At 36.2% G+C, this 21,403-nt stretch overlaps 1 protein-coding gene and 1 pseudogene across 2 annotated transcripts in view; both read left to right on the top strand.

Annotated features, from left to right (window-relative positions):
- KPNA3 (karyopherin subunit alpha 3) overlaps positions 1-21,403 on the top strand; it is a 100,609-nt gene that overhangs the window by 66,133 nt on the left and 13,073 nt on the right. For both annotated transcript variants that reach the window (XM_074329927.2, XM_074329928.2), the window contains exons 3-10: positions 3,277-3,366; positions 3,551-3,580; positions 3,669-3,721; positions 3,852-3,947; positions 7,439-7,524; positions 9,578-9,664; positions 10,057-10,226; positions 11,339-11,383. In XM_074329927.2, the coding sequence (XP_074186028.1) occupies positions 3,277-3,366; positions 3,551-3,580; positions 3,669-3,721; positions 3,852-3,947; positions 7,439-7,524; positions 9,578-9,664; positions 10,057-10,226; positions 11,339-11,383 (657 nt within the window). The remainder of the gene's footprint in view (positions 1-3,276; positions 3,367-3,550; positions 3,581-3,668; positions 3,722-3,851; positions 3,948-7,438; positions 7,525-9,577; positions 9,665-10,056; positions 10,227-11,338; positions 11,384-21,403) is intronic.
- LOC141571228 (ubiquitin-fold modifier 1 pseudogene) lies at positions 4,318-5,597 on the top strand (annotated as a pseudogene).

The raw sequence follows: 21,403 nt of genomic DNA, 5'->3' as shown, positions 1-21,403 counted from the left end.
ATTCTCTCTTTACCTTCTCTGAAATTATTTAATGAGGCTAAATTATCTATTCTTTGAATGTTTGCTGGAGTTCCATTTGTAAGTTTACCTTTTTTCAGAGGGTGGGAGAGGTTAAATTTTTAGCTATTGATATAATCTCTTTCATTATTTTTGGATTTATTCATGTTTTTCATTTCTTAAGGTAACTGGGTAAATTATTTTTATTTTTTCCACTAAGAAATTTCCCATTTCACCTAAGTTTTCAAATTTAATAGGCATAAAATTGCTCATATTTAAATTGTGGTGCACTGTTTCCAAAAATATCTATAATTCTCCTTCCTATATCCACACTTCTGGGTAGTCTGGTCGTACACGGATTCTAGGCATGGCTGTGTGACTTGCTTTGGCAATGGGACATTGAGCAAATGGACTTGAAAAGTGCTTACACATCCAAGCATGTCCTATTTTGCTGTTCTTATAATTCTAAAACCACCATGCGAACCTGAGCTAGCCTGCTGGAGGATGAGGCTATGTGGCGGACAACTACAGTCCCCGCCAACAGCGAGAAACGTGAGACCATCTTAGACCATCTAGTCACCAACTAATCCGCCAGCTGACCAGAGATGAATGAGGGAGCCCAAGAGACCAGTTGAATTGGCCCAAACTAGAAGAACCACTTTGCCAACAAACAGAATTATTAGCTGAATAAAATGGCCATTGTGTTAAGCCATTTAGTTTTGTAGTGGTTTATTATACAGCAAAAACTTAGTGATACACTAATATTTTAAAACATGCTACATATAAATATGCCTTTTAAATTTTTATTATTCTCTCTACTTGCTATAAATTCTTCTTGTGAAGTAACACTTTTAACTGTATTCCACATGTTCTGACATGTAATATTTTTCCTATTGTTCATTTCTAGTATTCCTAACTTCCACTAGGATTTCTTTGATGCCCAAATTACTTTAAAGTGCTTTAGTTTTTTCATAATTATGAGGTTTTTGTGACTTATCCACTGATTTCAAATTTAATCTTATTATGATCAGAGAACACAATCTGTACACCACTCTGAAATTACCTGACATTTGCTTTATACCAAAGTTTCTCACTCTACAACATAGGCCAAAGGAAATACTTAACAGTTTCTGATCAAGTAGTTAGGTCCAAACAATTCAGTAGTCATTTGGGGGAAGAAAAACACAAAAAAATCGAAAGAAAAAATGTTTATTTCACTCTGACAAAATATATGATCAAAAGAAATGCAGTGTGATCTAATGTTTAAAAATTGTGATCTACCTCAGGATCTAATAGTTCTGTGGTAGCTGAAGTATTTAACTTCATTTATTCATTTATTATTGACAATGATGGGTCTTTGACTGATTTCTCTTTGTAATTTTGTTTCACGTATGTATACTTGTAGTTTTTGTTTTATACATACTTGGGCATATGTTAGCAGACATATACAAGTTTAGAGTTATCAGTTTCTTAGTAAATTGTTTTTTTTAAAACTTAAGTAACAACCTCCACATCTGAATTAAAAACATCCTAACATGGGCCAAAATATCCTAGGGCATGAAAACCATACTATACATACTTTAACAAAAAATATGTACAAGCCAATGAAAGATCATCCCTGGGAAAGTTTCTGGTAATTTGATTAATAAAGGAGGATTCATGAAAAGCAGTAACTTAAACTGTCCCTTGACTTGACAGCCTAGAGATTTTCACCATCCTAGAGTCTGTACTACAATAAACTCAGCATCTATAAAAGGTATCCTGTTCTTTTCTCAAGTGGGAAGGGAGCTTAGAGAATGTGGTAAATCCAAGACCCAATCCAGGATTAGACATGGTAGTTTTCATGTTCCTTTAGTGTCCTTCATACCAGTAGTTCCTCAGTCTTTATCTTTTATGACGACATTTCTGAATTTTTGTTGTAGAATGGCAGGTTTGGGTTTGTCTGACTTTTCTCAGGTGGTGGTGGTGGTGGTGGTGGTGGTGGTGGTTATTTTGGTCAGAAATACCACAGAGTGGTGGTGTTTTCTCAGTGCATCAGACTGGAAGGCACACAGTGGTGATTTGTCCTTTACTCATGATCATAACCTTTGTCACTAGTTCAGATGCTGTCTGCCAAGTTTTCCTCACTGTAAATTAATAAGTTTTGTGAGAAGCCACTTGAGACTATAAAATATCAATGTATGGAATTTAATATTTGTGAGATCTGTTGATTTAGAAATAATATAGAGTTGATTATTTGAGTAGTTACTAAAGAAGTATGCTGTCATATAAGTGGAAGTTGGTAATCTAATGATTAGCATATGTATAAGCATCAGTTTGTTTAAACATGCTGACTTATACTAGCTCAAAAGTAGATGTCATGCAGATAATCCAGTAAGTTTCAGATAGAGATATATTTCCAGTTTTAACTTTCGATTTGATCTGCATTTTAACATCAGTATTAATGCCTCTCTGATAACTTCTATTATAATCTTGTATTGAAGACTAGATAGTATAACCTTTGGAATTTTAAGTTGAGAGCATTTTAGAAATCATTTACTCAATCTTTATCTAATTTATCTCGGGTTAATTCTGTAGAGAAACTAAAAATTTAGGGAAAATTAATGATTTAACCTAGTTATATATTATGTGAAATGGTACAGGTTGCCATTACAAACAGTTGAAATCCCATAAAATGTAGAAATGTATTTGCTAGTAAAGAATTCATGTTTATAAAAGACAGATATCGAGTTTAAATCTGGGATTATGGTAAATAGGTGGCATTTATGCTAGTGAATTCCCATTCCCCGTAGTCCCAACAAGCGTACAAACTGTAACATGGTGCACTGAACTCTTTCCCAGTAAGCTGACTTCCTAATAAATTGCTTCAGGCAGCCATTAGCAGTAAGTAGATGAAAGCTAGCATACTAGTTGAAGTATATTTGCTAGACTTTTATAATAATAATGCATCCCCAAATTTAAATCTTCACTAAAGATTGGGAAACATAGTATTGGTCAAAACAGTTGGTGCTTAATAAGTTGTGTGTGTGTGTGTGTGACAGAGAGAGAGAGAGAGAGAGCGCGCGCGAGAAAACGAGAAAGCTGACTACAACTTGTTAATTTTGTTACTAGATCCAGAATGTGAATGTCATTGGTTTCAATATGCAAATTTAATTTACATTATCTTTATGTAGAGATTCAATATTTGTTTCGCAATTGCCTGATAAAGTTGAAATAATTTTAATTGATTTTTCATTATCAGCACCCTTCATGACTTCTTAACTATTGGTTGCCTTTCAGAATAAAAGAGATGAACACTTACTGAAAAAAAGGAATGTTCCCCAAGAGGAAAGTTTAGAAGATTCAGATGTTGATGCTGATTTTAAATCAGTAAGTTACCTTGTTCTTATAAAGTGTTTTTAAAATAATTTTTGTAATAACTAGAAAACTTCATTTTTAAGATCAATTGTACAATGACAATTAAGGTGTATTAATTTTTAACTTTAGTAAATTATTTAATAAATGTAATTTTGCTAATAAACTCTTTGCTGAACTCTCTTTTTTTCTTTTTAAGCAAAATGTAACACTAGAAGCTATATTGCAGGTATGTTATTAATTTAATATTCTCATTTTAAAATATTTTGAAATTTATTTATTTTTTTAATTTCTGAAATTTACATTTGGTGTTGCAGAATGCTACAAGTGATAACCCAGTGGTCCAGTTGAGCGCTGTCCAAGCTGCAAGGTAAATACTAATTTGTCCAGAGAAATTATGTCACACCTATGGTGTCTTAGCTGATAGTCTAGAAGTAGTACATTGTTATTTCTATTCATAGTTTGAAAATTATTACAACTTCTAATATTTCTCTTTCTAGAAAGCTGTTATCCAGTGACAGAAACCCACCAATTGATGACCTAATAAAATCTGGGATTTTACCAATTCTAGTCAAATGTCTAGAAAGGGATGATAAGTAAGTATGAATTTGATTACCTGTTCACTTTTTTTTAAGTTAACTGAAAATTCAGGATTCTTATTTAACCAATGAGTTCAGTTTGGTTTTGCATTTATTATGTTTTTAATTTGTTATTCATTTTATGTAATTTTCTTATTCTGTGATCATATTCAATAAGACTAAAGTGCTTCTCTTTTTAGTTTATGAAGTGTGTGTATTTTCTAGGAACGTTGTAGCTTCTGTTGATTGTCTAGTCTAACTTACCTTAAATAGTTGCAGTATTTATTTGTTAGTGTTTTTTTCAGTAATATTTTAAAAGAACCCAAATTGTGTTTGAGTTACTCTTTGCTTTGGTCTATATATAGATTAACCTCATGACTGAGTCAACATGAATGGTTTCCAGAACTGAGTAGCTCTTTCTTACCATGGCCATATATATTCCAGCTCATCCACTGATCTGCGAAGTCTTTAACAGAACTTCAACCATGATTAATTGTTCAGTTTCATGCTTTTTATTTGTGGTAAATTAAAAATAAGAGGGCAAGTTATACTTTTTCAGAATAAAAAGGAAAAAAAATACCACTTGGTGTCTTTAGAGGTACTCGCCCCATTTCCGTTAGTGTTTAGAGCTACTCCTATATGCTCATTAATCTGAGTTCACTGGAGAGAATGTAAGTTTGAATTCTAAAAATCTTTAGAAAAAAGGCTGGTTTTGCATTTTAGAGCATGTAGACTAAAATTTGGGTTATTTTGCAAAATGTCGTCTAAGGAATTGTTAGTTGACTAGATAGATAGAAATAATGGTATATAAATGTTGCCCCTAAGGGTTTTCCATTGTGTGTCACAACCACCCTTCTAAAAGCCCTAAACACTTTTTTTTAATACTGTTATGTATAGTTTCTATAACAAGATTTATTTAAGTAAAAATAAATTTTATTTCGGCTTTTTAAAAAAAATTCTATTCTCCATCTACCTTTAAGGCCCCCTTTTTGTTCTTGATCCGCTTCTCATTCTTTTCATCTTTTTTTTCTTTTACTTTTCCAGTTTTTGGCATAGACTCACTTGTGAGGGTGTATCTGTGAAATATAGCATATATACAGAAAGGAATGGTAAAAAATATACAGACCTGTGTAACTACTACCCAAAGCAAAAATAGAAAATTTTCAGTGGTTTCTATATGACTTTATGGATTTGTCATGGGAAGTTGTGTTATAAAAGACCATAGGCTGTGCAGCCAGATAGACCTTGGTTTAGATCCAGGGTTTGCTGTTGACCAAAACCCAAGGGGCTTTTGAGCCTCAGATACCCTCATCTATAAAAATTAGGTGGTGGGAGCGGTCCTGGGCACCACACAGGAAGTGGGGCTACTGGACAGAATCGGCATGGGGTCTCTATCCAGACCGGCCCCACCTTATTGTAGGTTTCTTTTAAGGTCACACTGATGTCAGACCCACGGCTACCATACAAAGTACTCAGTGTTCCCAAAAATACACCTTTCACATTACTCGTAAAATTTGTGGCAGAATAATTTAGTTTCTGCAGCAACAAGTGCATTTATTACCAATGATGGAATAGGAATAAATCCTACACAGTCTGCTGGAAATGCTTTGCTAAAACATGGATTCAGAACTGCAAATTATTCCTAGAGGTCATGTTGGAAGTTGTTAATATCCACTACTTGGAAGATAGGATTGCCTTTCAGAATAAATATCGGTGTTGTTGTAAAACTGAAATCAGGCATTTAAAATGCTATGAAAACACCAATGGCTGATGAAATAATGAAAGGTGATTGATTCTCTGTCCATTCTTGTTATTTCCTCTCTTCTTGTGAAGAGGGAATACTTATGCATTTAGGGTATCATCTCCACAGAAGATGCTACCTCACAACACACACAGCTAGTTCATTTGGGGTAAATGGATTATCCAACTGTGTTTTATTACTAGAGGATGCTTCCGATAATTCTTTCTGAGAACATTTGGAAAACTAAAATTTATTGAATTAAAAAAAATGAAAACTAAGGGGTTGTGAGGAATGGACATAAAATATACAAAACACTAACAATATCAAGCGTATAATAAATGTTCATTTATTGTTTACTTCTTGCACTCATTATTTTTTCTATGTCTTCTCTCTCTTTTCAAATGATGTCTTGGACGACTTTACCTGGCTTTGTGATTTTTTTTTTTATATCTTTCTGTTTTCTTATTTAAGGCCCTCATTTCCAGTATTTTGCCAAACCATATAGTCTGATTTAATAATCCTTTCTCCTTTCAGTCTGGGACAGTATATACTGTCTCATCATCTTTAATCTTACTGTTCTTTTACTACTCCTCTGCTTCTGCTACTTCTCAGTTCCCTGCCTTTTGCCAAAATTCATTATGTAGTTATTGTCTGCTACTTGATTTTCTCATCTGTTCCAGCTCTTTAAGCTCACTGTTTGCTGTATCTGTGACATTTATGCTTACAACCTCACTCTTTTGTGCAGTATATAGAGTTTGTTCTAAATCCCTAACCTTTGGTTCACTTTAGTTTTTGCACACTACCACCTCCTCCCACCTTGGTATTCTGTTTAAAGGAATTTATATTTTTCTTAGCTATCTATCTTATTGTAGATAATTCCCACTTAACAGGTCTCTCCTATATCAGCCTTTGACAATATTTTATTCGTTCTGCATCCCATGGCTTCCAACATTATTTTCTTCATTCCCCTTTTCAGTAGCACTCTATATTTAGTATGGCTGTAGAATAAACTGCAAGTTCTGAAGCTTGGGATTTGTGTCGCCTACACCCCCACTCCACCAACACACTCTTTTAGATGACTGTCCCTTCCAATTTCTTCCCCTGTTATGTTTTTCATGCCTTCTTGGCTTCAGCTCTCTTGATCTATTCCTGGTCGTCCATATACCCATGCTACTTTTATTTGTATATCCAGCTGTCAGTACCTTCCTTTCTTTATCCATCTTTGAAAAGCTAGTTCAGTATTTAATTTCTTTATGAGGCCTTCCATCACTATTCCAAATTATAATGTTTCATCCTTCCAGCAAAATTATGCAGCCTTATAGTATCTCCAGTACGTAAAGTAGATGGTATAGTGGGGTCAAATGGGGTCCCAGTGTGAAGATCAGTCTATAGAGGCTGTGGCAGTGAGTCAAATGAGATGATGAGGGCCTCAGTTAGCAGAGTGATATTACAGTGATGCTTCAATATAAGGAATATTTAGGAGGTAAAATTGATATGACTTATTGATTAGATGTTTGTGGGAGAGGAAGGAGTCAAGGAAAATAATGACCAGCTAAATGTTATAACTATCAGTGGACATAAAGAAGTAGGTTTACATTGACTGACTTTGGGAGCCAGTGAAACATTCAGGTGGAGATATCCAACAGGCAGTTGTACATAACAAGGTAAAATTCAAGGGCAAGGTAAACGATAACCATATCGATCTGCAGGTCATATATTTATGTGGGAGTTAGTGTGCCTAAAAATTCCTTTTTATTGTTTTTTACAGTCCTTCATTACAGTTTGAAGCTGCTTGGGCATTAACTAATATAGCATCAGGAACTTCTGCACAGACTCAAGCTGTTGTACAGTCTAGTAAGTAAAATAGCTTCCTTACTCACCGGACTTTTTTTTTAATAAAGGCAAGGAAGTAGAGTTTTATTGTAAAGACTAAATTTTATCTTGTAACATTTTTAAACTGGTGAATGTTATATTTTTGATGGTTGATATCTTTTCCATAGGTATCATTAACTTGTCATCAAATGATCTTAATTGTGGTTACTAGAAAGTGAATAGTTCTATCTTTTTGGGTAGAGACCATCTCCTAATAACAGGTTTTTAAATTTCTGTTTCTGATACCTCCACAGTGCTGAGTAGCTTATGCCTTTTAGCTTGTAACATAATAATATATATATATATTATATATATATAATATATAATATATATTTTTAATATATAATTATATATATTATATATATATAATTTTATTTTTTATTTTATTTTATTTTATATATATATATATATAAAATTTTAAATTATGCTTACTGCAAGATGCGATAACTGTCATTATCGTGTTCACCAAACTGACAAAAGCTCTGGAAAAAAACTAGATGTTACCAAGTACTAAGCTGACTTTAGGTGGTGCTTAAGATGATTTAGGTAGTGTGTGGTGTAGCAATAATTACACTGAGGTAGTGAGACTACTGTTCTTTCAGTTTTCTTTTTAGATATTTCAATAACGTCGAGGGGACAGCTTCCAGTTAGATGTTAGTTGTAACAAAGGGAACAGATTTTCAATAGAGACTAGCAGGTATAATTTAATAACAGTGTTTTGTTTTCATTTTTAATGTTTTGGTTATCTTCTATTTGTGGAAAGTGGTACTGGTCTTCTATTTATAGAGGTGAAAAATTGGTTAAATTATATATATGAGTTAGTTGAAACCCTCATACATTGCGGGCAGGAATATAAAATGGTACAGCCTCTTTGGAAAAAACAGTTTATCTAAAGGTTAATCATAGACCCAGCAGTTCCAATACTAGATGGAACCAAGAGATAGGAAAACATGTTCACACAAAGACTTGAATACAAATGTTTGCAGCCGCATTACTCATAATGGCCCCAAAATGGAAATAACCCAATAGCCATTAGATGATTAGTGGTAAACAAAATGTGGTACAAAATTGAATACTATTCAGCAGTAAAAAAAAAAAAAAAATTTAATATGGATACATGCTATAACATGGGTAAACCTTAAAAACCTTATGCTAAGTGAAAGAAGCCAAACACATAAAAAAACACATTATACAATTTTATCTATATGAAATTGTGCAGAATAAGAAAATCTGTAGAGACAGAAAGCAGATTAAATGGTTGCCTAGGGCTGGGGGAGTGGGCAGTAGGACTGCTATTGGTATAAGATTTCTTTTGGGGGTGATGGAAATGATGTAAAATTAGATTGAGGTGATAGCTACATAATAGCTCTTTTTAGTATAAATACTAAAAACCATTGAATTGTACACTTAGATAAATTATATTGTATGTAAATTACATCCCAATAAAGCTGTTAAGTAAATAATACAGATAGCGCAGAGATACAGCAAAAAATCCTGGAGGTAGTATACAACTGACTAAAATTTAAGAAACAGTGATCTGGTTTATGCTAAGTTTTCTACCCAGAATGAGTATAATACCAGTGTTTTAGAATTTGGGTTAATATATAAATTATGTAAAGAGTAGGATTTTAATGATAAATTATTTTTAAAAAATATACAGTAGGCCTGATATATAGGAATAATTAGTTCTTTAGTTAATCCCGTATCAGCAGTTGGTATCACATTGACTAAAGTATTATATTCTAAGGTTATGTGTTTGGGTAGGAACTCTTTTTTTTTTTTTTTTAAGTGCATTATAGGAAAAATTGCTGCTGTTTTCTTTTAATGATAAATAACAATTTTTATATACTGTTACTAGGTGTTTTACTCGAATATTACTAAGGGAATATAATAACTAAAATTGACTATTTTTAGGGTAAAAGTGTTTGCCCCATTTGTTCATTCAGGTTCTGTGTATTTTATCAGCTTATTTAGGCTTCAGTCTATAAACTCTTCAACATTTTGCAGTCTAAATACCAGCTTTTCTGTATTATAGATGCCGTACCTCTTTTTCTGAGACTTCTCCATTCACCCCATCAGAATGTTTGCGAACAAGCAGTATGGGCTTTAGGAAACATTATAGGTAAGTGGCGTTTAGGTTTGAAAAGACTCCAATTAAGAATCTTAATTAACTTTTTTCCTGCATTGGCATAGCCATTACACACTATGTTTCCTCTAATTTTAATGTGGGTTGACTATCTTCTTGCCTCATAACTTAAATGGTACCTCTAATAGTACCTACTTCCTTAAAACGGTACCTCTTTGAAACAGATATGCAATTTGCTATCAGGATTGGTAGGTTAAATTTATGTTCCCCCAAAATCAAAGTCTGGAGAAAACAGCAACACTCAATGCCCTTGACTCTTGGTGAGGAAACATAGCACATCAGTGTCCCAACATGAGCCATTGCATACATTTCAGACTTTCTCATCCTGAATGTAATTTTTTTTTTAAATACAATTTTCATTTCTGTAGGTGATGGTCCTCAATGTAGAGATTATGTCATATCACTGGGAGTTGTCAAACCTCTTCTGTCCTTCATCAATCCCTCCATTCCCATCACCTTCCTTCGGAACGTCACATGGGTCATTGTCAATCTCTGCAGGAATAAGGACCCCCCACCGCCTATGGAGACAGTTCAGGAGGTAAATGAAGAATGGCAAAGGCCAGATGGTATATTTTCCCTATGTTTATGCTTTACATTTTCATGTACAGGGAATGAAATAATACATATTTCATTGCAGGTATGAGATTTTTTAAGTACCGTGTCATTTAATTTTTGACTCTTGTGCAAAAATATGGCACCTGAGAGAATGTCGGTCCATCCTAATTCTGACTTTTAAATGACTATTTTCATAAAAAGAAAGTATCCCAAAGTTTTATTACAACACTGCATTGGTGGTTTAACACGTAAAAAATAAATAAACGATAAAACTAGTGTACTTATTAGAAATGTTCTTGAGTGAATTTGCATTAAGTCCATTGAAATTTCCCTTGATTTCTGACAAAATTAATGTTCTTGAATGTGTAAAAGTAAACAAAGTAAAACGTTTCTATTTATATCTAATTTATAAATGGATTTTAGTAATTTTTAAGTTTTCAAAAATCCTATGTAATCTTTAATCTCTTGACTATAGAGAAATGTTAACTATGAATCTTTTTAATTGACACCTTTTGTTAGCTTTTGCTACCTTTTGCTGTTACAGAAAGTCTAGTGTGATTCCCCCGCCCCTTTCTCCTTCCCTCCCTCCCAAATTTTAAAAAAAGATCTGTGAGGCCTGAGTTTAGCAAACTTTATACTGGGTATAATTTTCTTGACTAAATCTGAGCTCAGAAACTAATTTGACTCAAATAGCTTATGAAATAAAACTTGTATTTGCTTTAAGCAGGTGAGATGATGATGGCAGTTTTAAGAGTAGCTTTTTAAAAACAGCTACACTGTATACTAGCATCTCCATTCTTTCCACTTGACATTAGATGTCATAATGAAGGTTACTGAAAACAAATGTTTTTCCTTTAAGGTACATTAATCTCGGTCAGATGTGTTTGAATATTTTGATGGCCATCTGAAATATTTTTGGTTTTTCAGATTGAATTGATCAGATTTTCATTTTCCTAATAGAAAGTCAAACAAATTTAATATTGTCTTTCTTGCCCTGCAAATAGTATTTACTGTTTTTTGTATCACAGTTATTCATTTTTACAAAGACATATTTATCAACTCTGGTGTTACTTATTGTCTGTCTTCTCTCCTCAGATTTTGCCAGCATTATGTGTCCTCATATACCATACGGACATAAATGTAAGTAAAGCAGAAGCTTAAATTTGGGATTTTGTTGTTGATGGAAGTAGACAGCTTATATATTCTTTAGGCTTTTAATAAGTGTCAGCATATATTTTATTAAGTTGTTAAACTTCTACAGTGCATAAGCAGTTTTCAGAAATAGGATTAAGGTTAAATTAAGTTTAGCTTAAATCATCCAAACAAAATGCTAACTTTAGAGAAAATATCACATATATAGTTTATTTATTTATCTGTATCATTATTAGTATTGTTTTAAAATATTAGTGTTTATTAAACAGTAAAAACTTGATAAAATATTTTCATTTTTTTAAAAATCTCATTTGCTTCTTATAATAGGTAGGCTAGGTATCATTGTCCCCATTTTACAAAATATGAAACTGAGCCTCAGGGGAAAGGGTAAGTGACTTATTCAAAGTTGCAGAGCTTGTAAGGGTCAGAGTCTATGTTCAAAACAGATCTTCTGATGACAGTTCTTGTGTACTTTCCATGAAACCACACTGCCTCTCAGGCTCACCTTTTGAGGTTTAGTATTGAAGAATATCAAGTATAGTTTTAAATGCAAATGCATTTTTAGATGATTTGTTAATTATATGAGATTCAGTTAAGTGTTTACTATATATATATTCGGGCAAATATTTTTATTAGGCAATCTGAAAATTCTCCAAAATGTAGCAAAGCAAAGTGTTACTCTTCCATTGAGTAAAACAATGAGTAAATTTCGTTAAATCTAGAGTTGATTCTAGCATTGATCTGGCTTCTGTTGTTCCAAATGAGATCTCTTTCTGATTTGTTGTAGTTTGTATTTTTATAATCTTATCTTTGTTTATATACACACATAATGCATATGTGTGTTTGTGCCAGAATTGTGTGTTTGTGCCAGAATTGTGTGATTTATCATTGGGAAAAAGAAAATACGTATTTGCTTACATTTCTCGAGAGGCAGTGTAGTTCATATAAAAATACTGAACCACATTTCTCTAGTTTATTTTAGGACATTAAGCTCTTAGGAACGAGTCTTTTAAAGGTAACTGAAGTAACTTTTTATTTGTGATATTATCCTGAAGTATCATAACAATTAAATGAAACCTTTTTAGTTATATGCTATCCTATTTCCAAAATGGATAGAAAAGTTACTTAGCAAAAGACATACAAGATAAATACATGTCATAAAAAACAAGGAGGAGGTAAAATTATACCAAAAAAAATGTATTTGTTGCTATCGGACGCCAATTTTAGTTTTATGCTTTCTGACAGCCAAGATTAAAAGGGAAATAAGTAAAATATATTTCCATCAAGGCTTTTCCCCAGGACATTGTGGAATTGATTATAGGTAAATAAAAGCTTCTACCACCTGTTGATTATGGTTATTCAAAGCCAGGGTGTTAAAGTGGCAAAGTACTGTAGTTATAGGTATGTTTGTCAAGTTTAACAAGCAATCACAGATTATTCCACTAAAGCCAGAATTGTGCCAGGAATTATAGGCTCAAAAATAAAGAAGATATAGAGACCCTGCCCTCTAAGACCTCAACATTAGTAGCAGGTAAAAAAAGTGCAAGGAATGAACTTTGTCTATGACTATGCTAAATCTATTTCTATAGTCTCTTTTATCCTACCAGCACCTTTATGAGATGTTTTTCCTCTTACTTTACAAATAAGGATATTGAAACTCAGTAATACAAATTAACCTAACTAAAGTCACAGAATGATGAATAAGAGCCATAGCTGAAAATTGAAACCAGGTCAAAGGCCTATGCTCTGTCATACCATGATCACATGAACACACATTATGGTGTGTAAACAAGAAAACAAAGTGAAGTAGAGGAATGACCAAAGTGATAGGTTAGGGAAGCACATCTTTCTGGCAACCAGAACACGTCACTGAGAGAGGAACATTTGAAATAAGCATTACAAGGAGAAAGATGGTGGTAGAAGTGACAAAGATGATTGTTAATAGTACTTATTAAAGGTTTAAAATATGCTAGGCACTGTTTGAAGTACTTTTCATATGTTCACTCATTTATTGCTTACAAAAACCCTGTGAGATTGCTACTGTCATCATCTCCATCTTACAAATGTGGTAAAAGAGGCAGATATAATTAAGTAATTTCTCTAAAGTTATGTAACTATGATAAGTAGGGTTTTGTCAAGTTGATAAAGTAATTTCAGGAACAAGAGGAAAGTTTCAGGACTCAAGAATATATGGAGGGTTTGGTGAATACAGGTAGTTAATAACACAGCACATTTGTTAGGGAGTTAAGTTGCAGGGTTTTGAATCCAGTGTTAAGGAGTTTTGGCTTCATTTTGTAATCAGTACAGAGTCATTGAAGATTTTTAAATAGGAGTGATGTGCCCTTATCTATTATAGACAGATAACTTAAAATTGGCCAGGTAGATTTGGAACAGGGAAAATTTGAATGTAGGCAGGCCTGTTATCATAGTAGGGTTAAGGAAGTTGATGAAGCAGTAATGGTTAGGAGAGGAAAATACTAGTGTTAAGAGATAAAGTGAGTAGAACTTCAAGAAGAAAGGATCAAAGAAGAAGTAAAAATGACTTTGGTTTCTAATTTAACAATTTGAATAGATAATAATGCCATAAACTATCATAAGGAATAAAAAAGATGTGACTAGTACAGGAAAACGATTTTATTCTAGGACGGACACGTTGATTCTGATTTACTTGTTCCTGCACAGCAATGTTTCCAAAAAGGAAAAGGCAACAGAGATTTGAGATTTATCAATATTTAAGGGATTCATAAAAATATGGACATTGAACAAGATTCAACAAAGGGCTAAAAATTTAATTCTAAGGAATCCTCTTCATTTGAGCCAGCAGCAAGGGAAGAGGAACCTGCAAAAGAGTTATTTTTTTAAAGTAATTTTTTTGTTTTTTAATTACAGTTGACATACGATATTAGATTAGTTTCAGGTGTCCAGCATAGTGAAATATAGTACCCATCTGACACCACACATCGTTACTACAATATTATTGACTATTTTCCCTATGCTTTGCTTTACGTCCCCATGACTATTTTGTAATGACCAATTTGTATGTCTTAATCCCTTTCCCTTTTCACCCATCCCCCCAACACCCCTCCCATCTGGCAACCATAATATGTTCTCTTTATTGATGAGCCTGTTTCTGTTTTGTTTGTTTATACTGTTCTTTAGATTCCACATATAAGCGAAATCACATTGCATCTGTCTTTCTCTGTCTGACATACTCAACTCAGCACAATATCCTTCAGGCCCATTCATGCCCCCACAGATGGCAAGAACCCATTCCTCCCTTCCATGGCTGAACAATATTCCATTGTATATATGTACCACCTCCTCTGTATCCATTCTTTCATTGACAGACCCCCCGGCTGCCTCCACATCTTGGCCATTGTAGACAATGCTGCAATGAACATATGTATGCACAGGTCCCCTTGAAGTAGCATTTTGGATTTCTTCCGATAAATATCCCGAAGTTGGATTACTGGGTCTTTCTTTGTCTCTTGTTATAGCTTTTATTTTAAAGTCTGTTTTGTCTGATGTAAGTATTGCTACCCCAGCTTTTTTTTTTTCCCCTTCCAGTTTCATGAAATATCTTTTTCCATCTCTTTACTTTCAGTCTGTGTGTGTCTTTCGATCTAAAGTGAGTCTCTTGTGAAAGCATATGTAAGGGTTTTGTTTTCTTCTCCATGCAACAACCTTACGTCTTTTGTTCGGAGCATTTAATCCATTTACATTGGAAGTAATTGTTGATAGATATGTAATTGCCATTTTGTTATTCATATTTTCGATCTTTTTTTCTTCTTAAAGAAGTTCCCTTAACATTTCTTAAAATACTGGTTTGCTATTTAAGCTCTGTTAGCTTTTTCTTGTCTGGAAGCTCTTTATTTCTCCTTCAATTTTAAGTGATATCCTTGCTGGATAGAATAATCTTGGTTGTAGGTCCTTACTTTTCATCACTTTGAATATTTCCTGCCAATCCCTTGTGGCCTGCAAAGTTTCTGTTGAGAAATCAGCTGACAGTCTTATGGGAGCTCCCTTGTAGGTAACTAAGTGCTTTTCTCTTGTTGCTTTTAAGATTCTCTCTTTGTCTTTAAGCTTAGGCATTTTAATTATGATGTGTCTTGGTGTGGCCTCTTTGGGTTCATCTTGTTTGGGGCTCTCTGCACTTCCTGGGCTTGTAGGTCTAGTTCCTTGACCAGGTTACAAGATTTTTGTCATTATTTCTTCAAATAGGTTTTCAATTCCCTTCTCTTTTTCTTTCTGGTACCTCTGTGGTTTGAATGTTGGTACGTTTGATGTTGTCCCAGAGGCCACTTAAACTAGCTTCTTTTTGGATTCTTTTTCGTTTTGCTGTTCTGTTTGGGTGTTTTCTGCTACCTTAACTTATAAATCTCTGATTCAGACTTCTGCTTCATTTAAGCTCCTGTTGATTACCTGTAATGTATTCTTTATTTCAGTTATTGTAGTCTTCATTTGTGACTGGTTCTTTTTTGTTTTCTATCTCCATTTTTGTTTCCTATCTCTTTTTTGAAGTTCTCCCTGACATCATTGAGCATCCTTATAACTAGTGTTTTGAACTCTGAGTCTGGTAGATTGCTTGTCTCCATTTTGATTAGTTCTTTTTCTGGAGCTTTGTTCTCTTCATTCATTTGGGACATGTTTCTTTGTCTCCCCATTTTGACTGCCTCCCTGTGTTTGTTTCTATGTATTAGAAACAAACTCCTGGTCTTAGTAAAATGGCCTTATGTAGTAGGTGTCCAGCGGGACCCAGTGGCACAATCTCCGTGGTCACCTGAGCCGTGTGCTTCAGGTGAGTCCCTTATGTGGGTTGTGTGTGCCCTCCTGCTATAGTTGAGCCTTGGTTGCTGTTTGCACATCAGTGGGAGGAGCTGACCTTCAGGCTGATTGGTTGTAAGGACTGGCTGTGACTTCAGTGGAGGAGCTGTTTTGTGGGGGCTGAGCCTACCGAGCAGGATTTGCTGGAGTAGGGCTCAGGTGCCTGCCCAGTCTGCCTTTGTGTTTGTCATCTGTGCAGGTGGCCTGGTACTGATCCAGTATGGTTCAAAGCAGGCCAGAGGGTGTGCCAGCCCTGGGGCCTCCTGTGAGGGGCCCCACCACAGGCTAAGTTCAGCTGCAGCCTGTGCCCTGCCCAGGGACACCTAGCATGGCCACAAATCACTCTGTAGATGTCTCACCCACGCTGGACTTGGAGGTGCCTGGGAAAAGCTAAGCTATGAACCAAGGCCAGCTGCTACTAGTGCCCGGCTTGGGGCGGCTTAGTAAGAGGTGAGGGGCACACCAAGCCAGATGCTGCTTGTTGGGGTTTGTGAACCTTTCAGAGATTTTAGGAAAGTCCACAGCATGAGCCAAGGTGGGCCATTTGTATGGAAAAGCCACTGGAAGCGCCTTGGCTGGGACTGCAGGTTGTTTAGGGCAGGGTCTCAGGGAATCACCAGGGGAGACTACCAGTTTTGCCACATTGATGACAACTTACTAAATATGGCATCCGTCTGCGTCTGCATGCTGGGATGGGGGAGGGATGAACAGAGGAACAATGTTTACTGCCAGCACTCCTGTTGGTAGAAAACTGCTCCTCCAGCCCTTGCGTGAACCCAGACAATTCAGTTCCTCCCATGTGTCCCTGACACCTTTTGAGCTGCTGCCCCAGCCCTGGAGCTCAAAGCGAGTGAGTCCATTAGTGAGTAAGTCCATGCGCAGGCCCTTTAAGAGGAGTGCCTGGGACTGCAGCCACCCTCAGCTCACTCAGCCACAATCTCTGTTAGTTTTCACAGCCAGAAGTTGAGGGGACTTCTCTTTTTAGCACTAGAACCCTGGGCTGGGCAGCCTGGTATGTGGCTGGGACCCTTTGCTTCTCACGGGGTCCTCCGTAACCAAGGCATCTCTCCCAATTTTTAGCCTCCACTCGCGGGTGTGGGACCAACTCAATCCGTATCTTCTCCCCTCCTACCAGTGTTAATGTGGCTTTTTCTGTATATTCTGAGTTGTAGGAATTCTAGACTTGAGGCAATTCTTAATGATGGTTGTTCTGTAGTTTAGTTGTAATGTTGATGTGGTCATCAGAGGATGCAAGCACAGCATTTACCTACTTCACCATCTTGACTGGAAGTCTGCAACAGAGTTTTAAAAATAAAAAGATGGAAGCATAAATTATGAAACAAAGTGTAGGGGGCAAAAGGCAGCAATTTAGCAGATTCTAGATCATGCAGAGTCTTGTAGACCACCTTAAGAGCCATATGTCCTTTTTTTGTAGCTGATAGAGAGCCAGAGAATAATGATCTAATTTATATTTTGGATTGATAACTCATACTACTAAATGGTATGTAGATTTTAGGGGAAATTGGAGTTGAGAAGATAGATCAGGGGTGATTTTGTGGTATGGATGGGAGAGAAAATGAGGACCAGTACTAGAGCTTAGACATTTTGAATAAAAAGATAAGACTTGAGAAATATTTAGATGATAAAATTTGCTAGTTTTGTTCTGGGTGGTGAGAATAAAAAGGACTCAGGGATAATATCCAGCTTTCTAAGTTGGATTTTAGGGTAAGACACAACAGAAAACAAGAATAGCAGCAGGAAAAAGTATAAAACAGCAGGAATGCTTTAATTTGAGACAATGACTGGTGTGAATGCTGGAGAAGCTAGGTTGGGGTGTGGAGATAATTAAGTGGTTTATGGACTTTAATATGCCTCTGTGACATTAGCAGGAAAACTTTATATTGACCCTGAGGACAAGAGAAGAAATCTGGACCAATTCAAGTCAATCTGTGCTTACTACTTTCTAGTTATTTTGTTACTTTAAGTTAATTTGCAATTGCTGTGATTCTGTAACATTTGGTTTTCCTGCCCTTTTCAAAGTTGTTCATCCATGATTTGACATGCCTAGACAATTTTGAGTGTTACCTAACATTTGATACATATCTAGCTTATTTTACGAGTGGTACAAAATGAAATTAATCATTCGTAGCAGGTTGGTTATGTGCTGAGACTTGGATGGCATAAGTGTGTTGGGGTCCCTGAGACCACCCTCAAGTTCAGTGATTTGCTAGAAGGAATCACTGAAAAGCTGTTAAACTCTTGCTTATGGTTTATTAAAGAAATGTTAAAATCAAAGGCAAAAGACGCACAGGGTAGGGTTTAGGAGAAACCAGGTGCAAGCTTCCCTTGTTCTCTCCCAGTGGAGTTCCAAGGACAGCGCTTTATTCTCCCAGCAACCATGTGTGACAGCACATATGCAGTATTGCCAACCAGAAGCTCCTGAACTTTGGTGTCCAGCGTTTTTATTGATGATCAGTCACATATGCATGAACAGCCTGCATGACTAACCTTAGCTACTCAATCTCCATCCCCTCCCAGAGGTCAGAGTGATAGAGTAAGGCCCAAGGCCCCGGGCAAACAAAAAGAGGTGTTCACCATAATATCACATTGTTAGCATAAGCTGTCTGTCTGGACCCAAGGCCTCAGGTATGCAGTGTTACCAGGCAGGGTAATACAAGGGTTTAGATTATCTTGAAGGAGCTAATCGACAACCAGTCCTTTCTTTGGAATGTGTAGGATGTGAGTACCCCAAGCTTACTCAGTTACCTCTCACTGCATGTAAGGATTATATGTAAGTGTACACTTGAAACTTGGTTCAGCTCTGGTTGTCTCTGAAGCATGCGTGAAGTTAACATCCATAGATATTCCCTAGACATCTAATCTTTCATAAACCTTTTAGCTTTTGTCCTGTGTTTTCCCTATCTTGTTCTAGAACAAGCACTTTAGGACAAAAATACTCTCTTTTCATTCAATAAAAATGTATTTGTATTCCTCATACCTTTTTTTATCAAACACCCATCTTATTCTCTATATGCAGTCGTTTTCATCACCATAACATCCCAATCAGGCTTTGTATGAGTGGATGGATCTTAATGTGAGGCATTTTCTGCCCTTTTATGCCTTTTGAAATGACACTAAGGTCTCCAAACTTACCATCCTGGTTTCCCACCTGGTTGGTTAGCCCCAAAGCCAGCAGGGCAGTGGGCAACTAACTGTATGTCATTGTTTTTTCCTTTTTTTTTTTTTTTTAATTTTTATTGGGGAACATTGCGGGACAGTATGTTTCTCCAGGGCCCATCAGCTCCAAGTAGTTGTCCTTCAATCTACTTGTGGAGGGCACAGCTCAGCTCCAAGTCCAGTCACCGTTTTCAATCTTTAGTTGCGGGGGGCACAGCCCACCATCCCATGTGGGAATTGAACCGACAAGGTTGCAACCTTGTTGAGAGCTCCTGCTCTAACCAACTGAACCATCCGGCCGCCCCTCCACAGCTCAGCGGCAGCTCTTTGTCTTCAATCTAGTTGTGGAGGGCGCAGCTCACTGGCCCATGTGGGAATCGAACCGGCAAGCCTGTCATTCAGAACCCGTGCTCTAACCAATGGAGCCATCTGGCTGCACCCCTACATATCCTTCTTAATTAAACCAACATCCTTAAGCTAGTTTTTATTTATTAAAGATTAAGCCTAAGTAACATGCACTTGAAAAGCAAATGCATAAGCTTCTGTTTTTCCTCCAATTTATGTGAGAGCTCATTTGTTTTAAGTCCATTAAATAGGGACGTTTTACAATCTAAATTTAAATTTACAAATCAATTTTGGCAATACTTACAGTAGAAATATACTATATGTATAACATACATACATAGACATACATAAGCAGCACAGTACAAAACTCAAAAGAAAAATTACAGATCCAAATATGTTTTCTGGCAGATGGACTAAGTTGAGGTTTCGCTCAGATGGCCAAAGTTTTTGCGTGCCGTAAGAATTCCTTTAAAGCTGTCTTTAAAATCAAAGAATGTATTGTCTCTGAGAGGTTTGGGATCCTCTCCTTTAAAGTTTGTCCTTAAGATAGTCTTATCAAAAGAACACAAACAAAAGAAAATGGAAAGAGGGTGTGAACAACAAAGTTGGAAAGCTCAGAGAGTAAAGAAAGTGGCCCCAAGACGCCTGAGATCTAAAGGGGGCATTTTTCCTGGGAGGAAGAGGAAAAGGTGGCTCTGGAGCGGAAGCCTGAGCATCAGATGACTGTAGCCCAAGTGGAGACAAAGAAGATGGGGGAGGGAAAGGAAAGGTGCAGGGGGGGGCAGGTGCAGGCAAGGAGGGCTGGTAAGTGAGGGGTCTTCCAAGGTGTTTTAGTAAACCTGGCTTTAGATTTGCAAGCTCAAAGGGCAGAAGAAAAGTTTTCCAATGATTCCCCTTTTGTTCCAGTTTTGCAGCACCGGTTTCCTTTTGGAATTTATCAAGGCGTTTACCCAATTTAGAATTTTTTTCTAAGGGAGGCAGTAGCAGTCTCTTGATTTTATTTAGAGCTCTCAAGGAACCAATTTTTTTTTTTTTTTAAGGAACAAATTTTTTTAAAAGAGCCTTCTCATTGTTTCTGGGATGTACAGTATTTTTCTTCTAATTGAGCATGTAAATAGACAGACTTTGGGATTTCAGAGGAACCCCATCCTGGCCAACAAAGCTTGAGACCATTTTGCATGATTTTTGTCCAGAGGCCTAGACAATTGCAATTCTCTGGACGGTCATTTTTGTACATGCAGTCAGCCAAAGCCCCCCCTCCTGCCACCAGGAGGTGGCTGATCATCATGAGAATTTTAGAGCAAGGGTTACCCATTTTGCATTACTCCTTATGGGCTGTGTCCATGTCCCACCCCCACCCCCACCGCCGTTCCTGTTAAAGCTTGAGTATCCTCATATGCACCCCTCCTTATGAAATCATCCTTCGGGTGCCCGTTAGTTTGGGCATCCCCACAAACCTTGTTATGGACATTGCCTAGTCCCAACCTGGAGGATACCTTCCCCTGTACCAAACAGGACTGGAGGATACCGTCTCTAGGTGCCAAATGCAAAACAGGAAAACCTCCCTGGAGGATACCCACCCGGTGCCAAACCTGACTGAGGGATACTCCTGATACCAAACCTGAATCATATCGACAGGCCCTCTTGGTCCAGACATATGAA

The sequence above is a fragment of the Rhinolophus sinicus genome, chromosome 16, assembly GCF_057876585.1.
Source record: "Rhinolophus sinicus isolate RSI-liver-muscle chromosome 16, RSI-T2T, whole genome shotgun sequence".
Lineage (NCBI taxonomy): Eukaryota > Metazoa > Chordata > Mammalia > Chiroptera > Rhinolophidae > Rhinolophus > Rhinolophus sinicus.
This window is presented reverse-complemented; position numbering and strand designations above follow the sequence as displayed.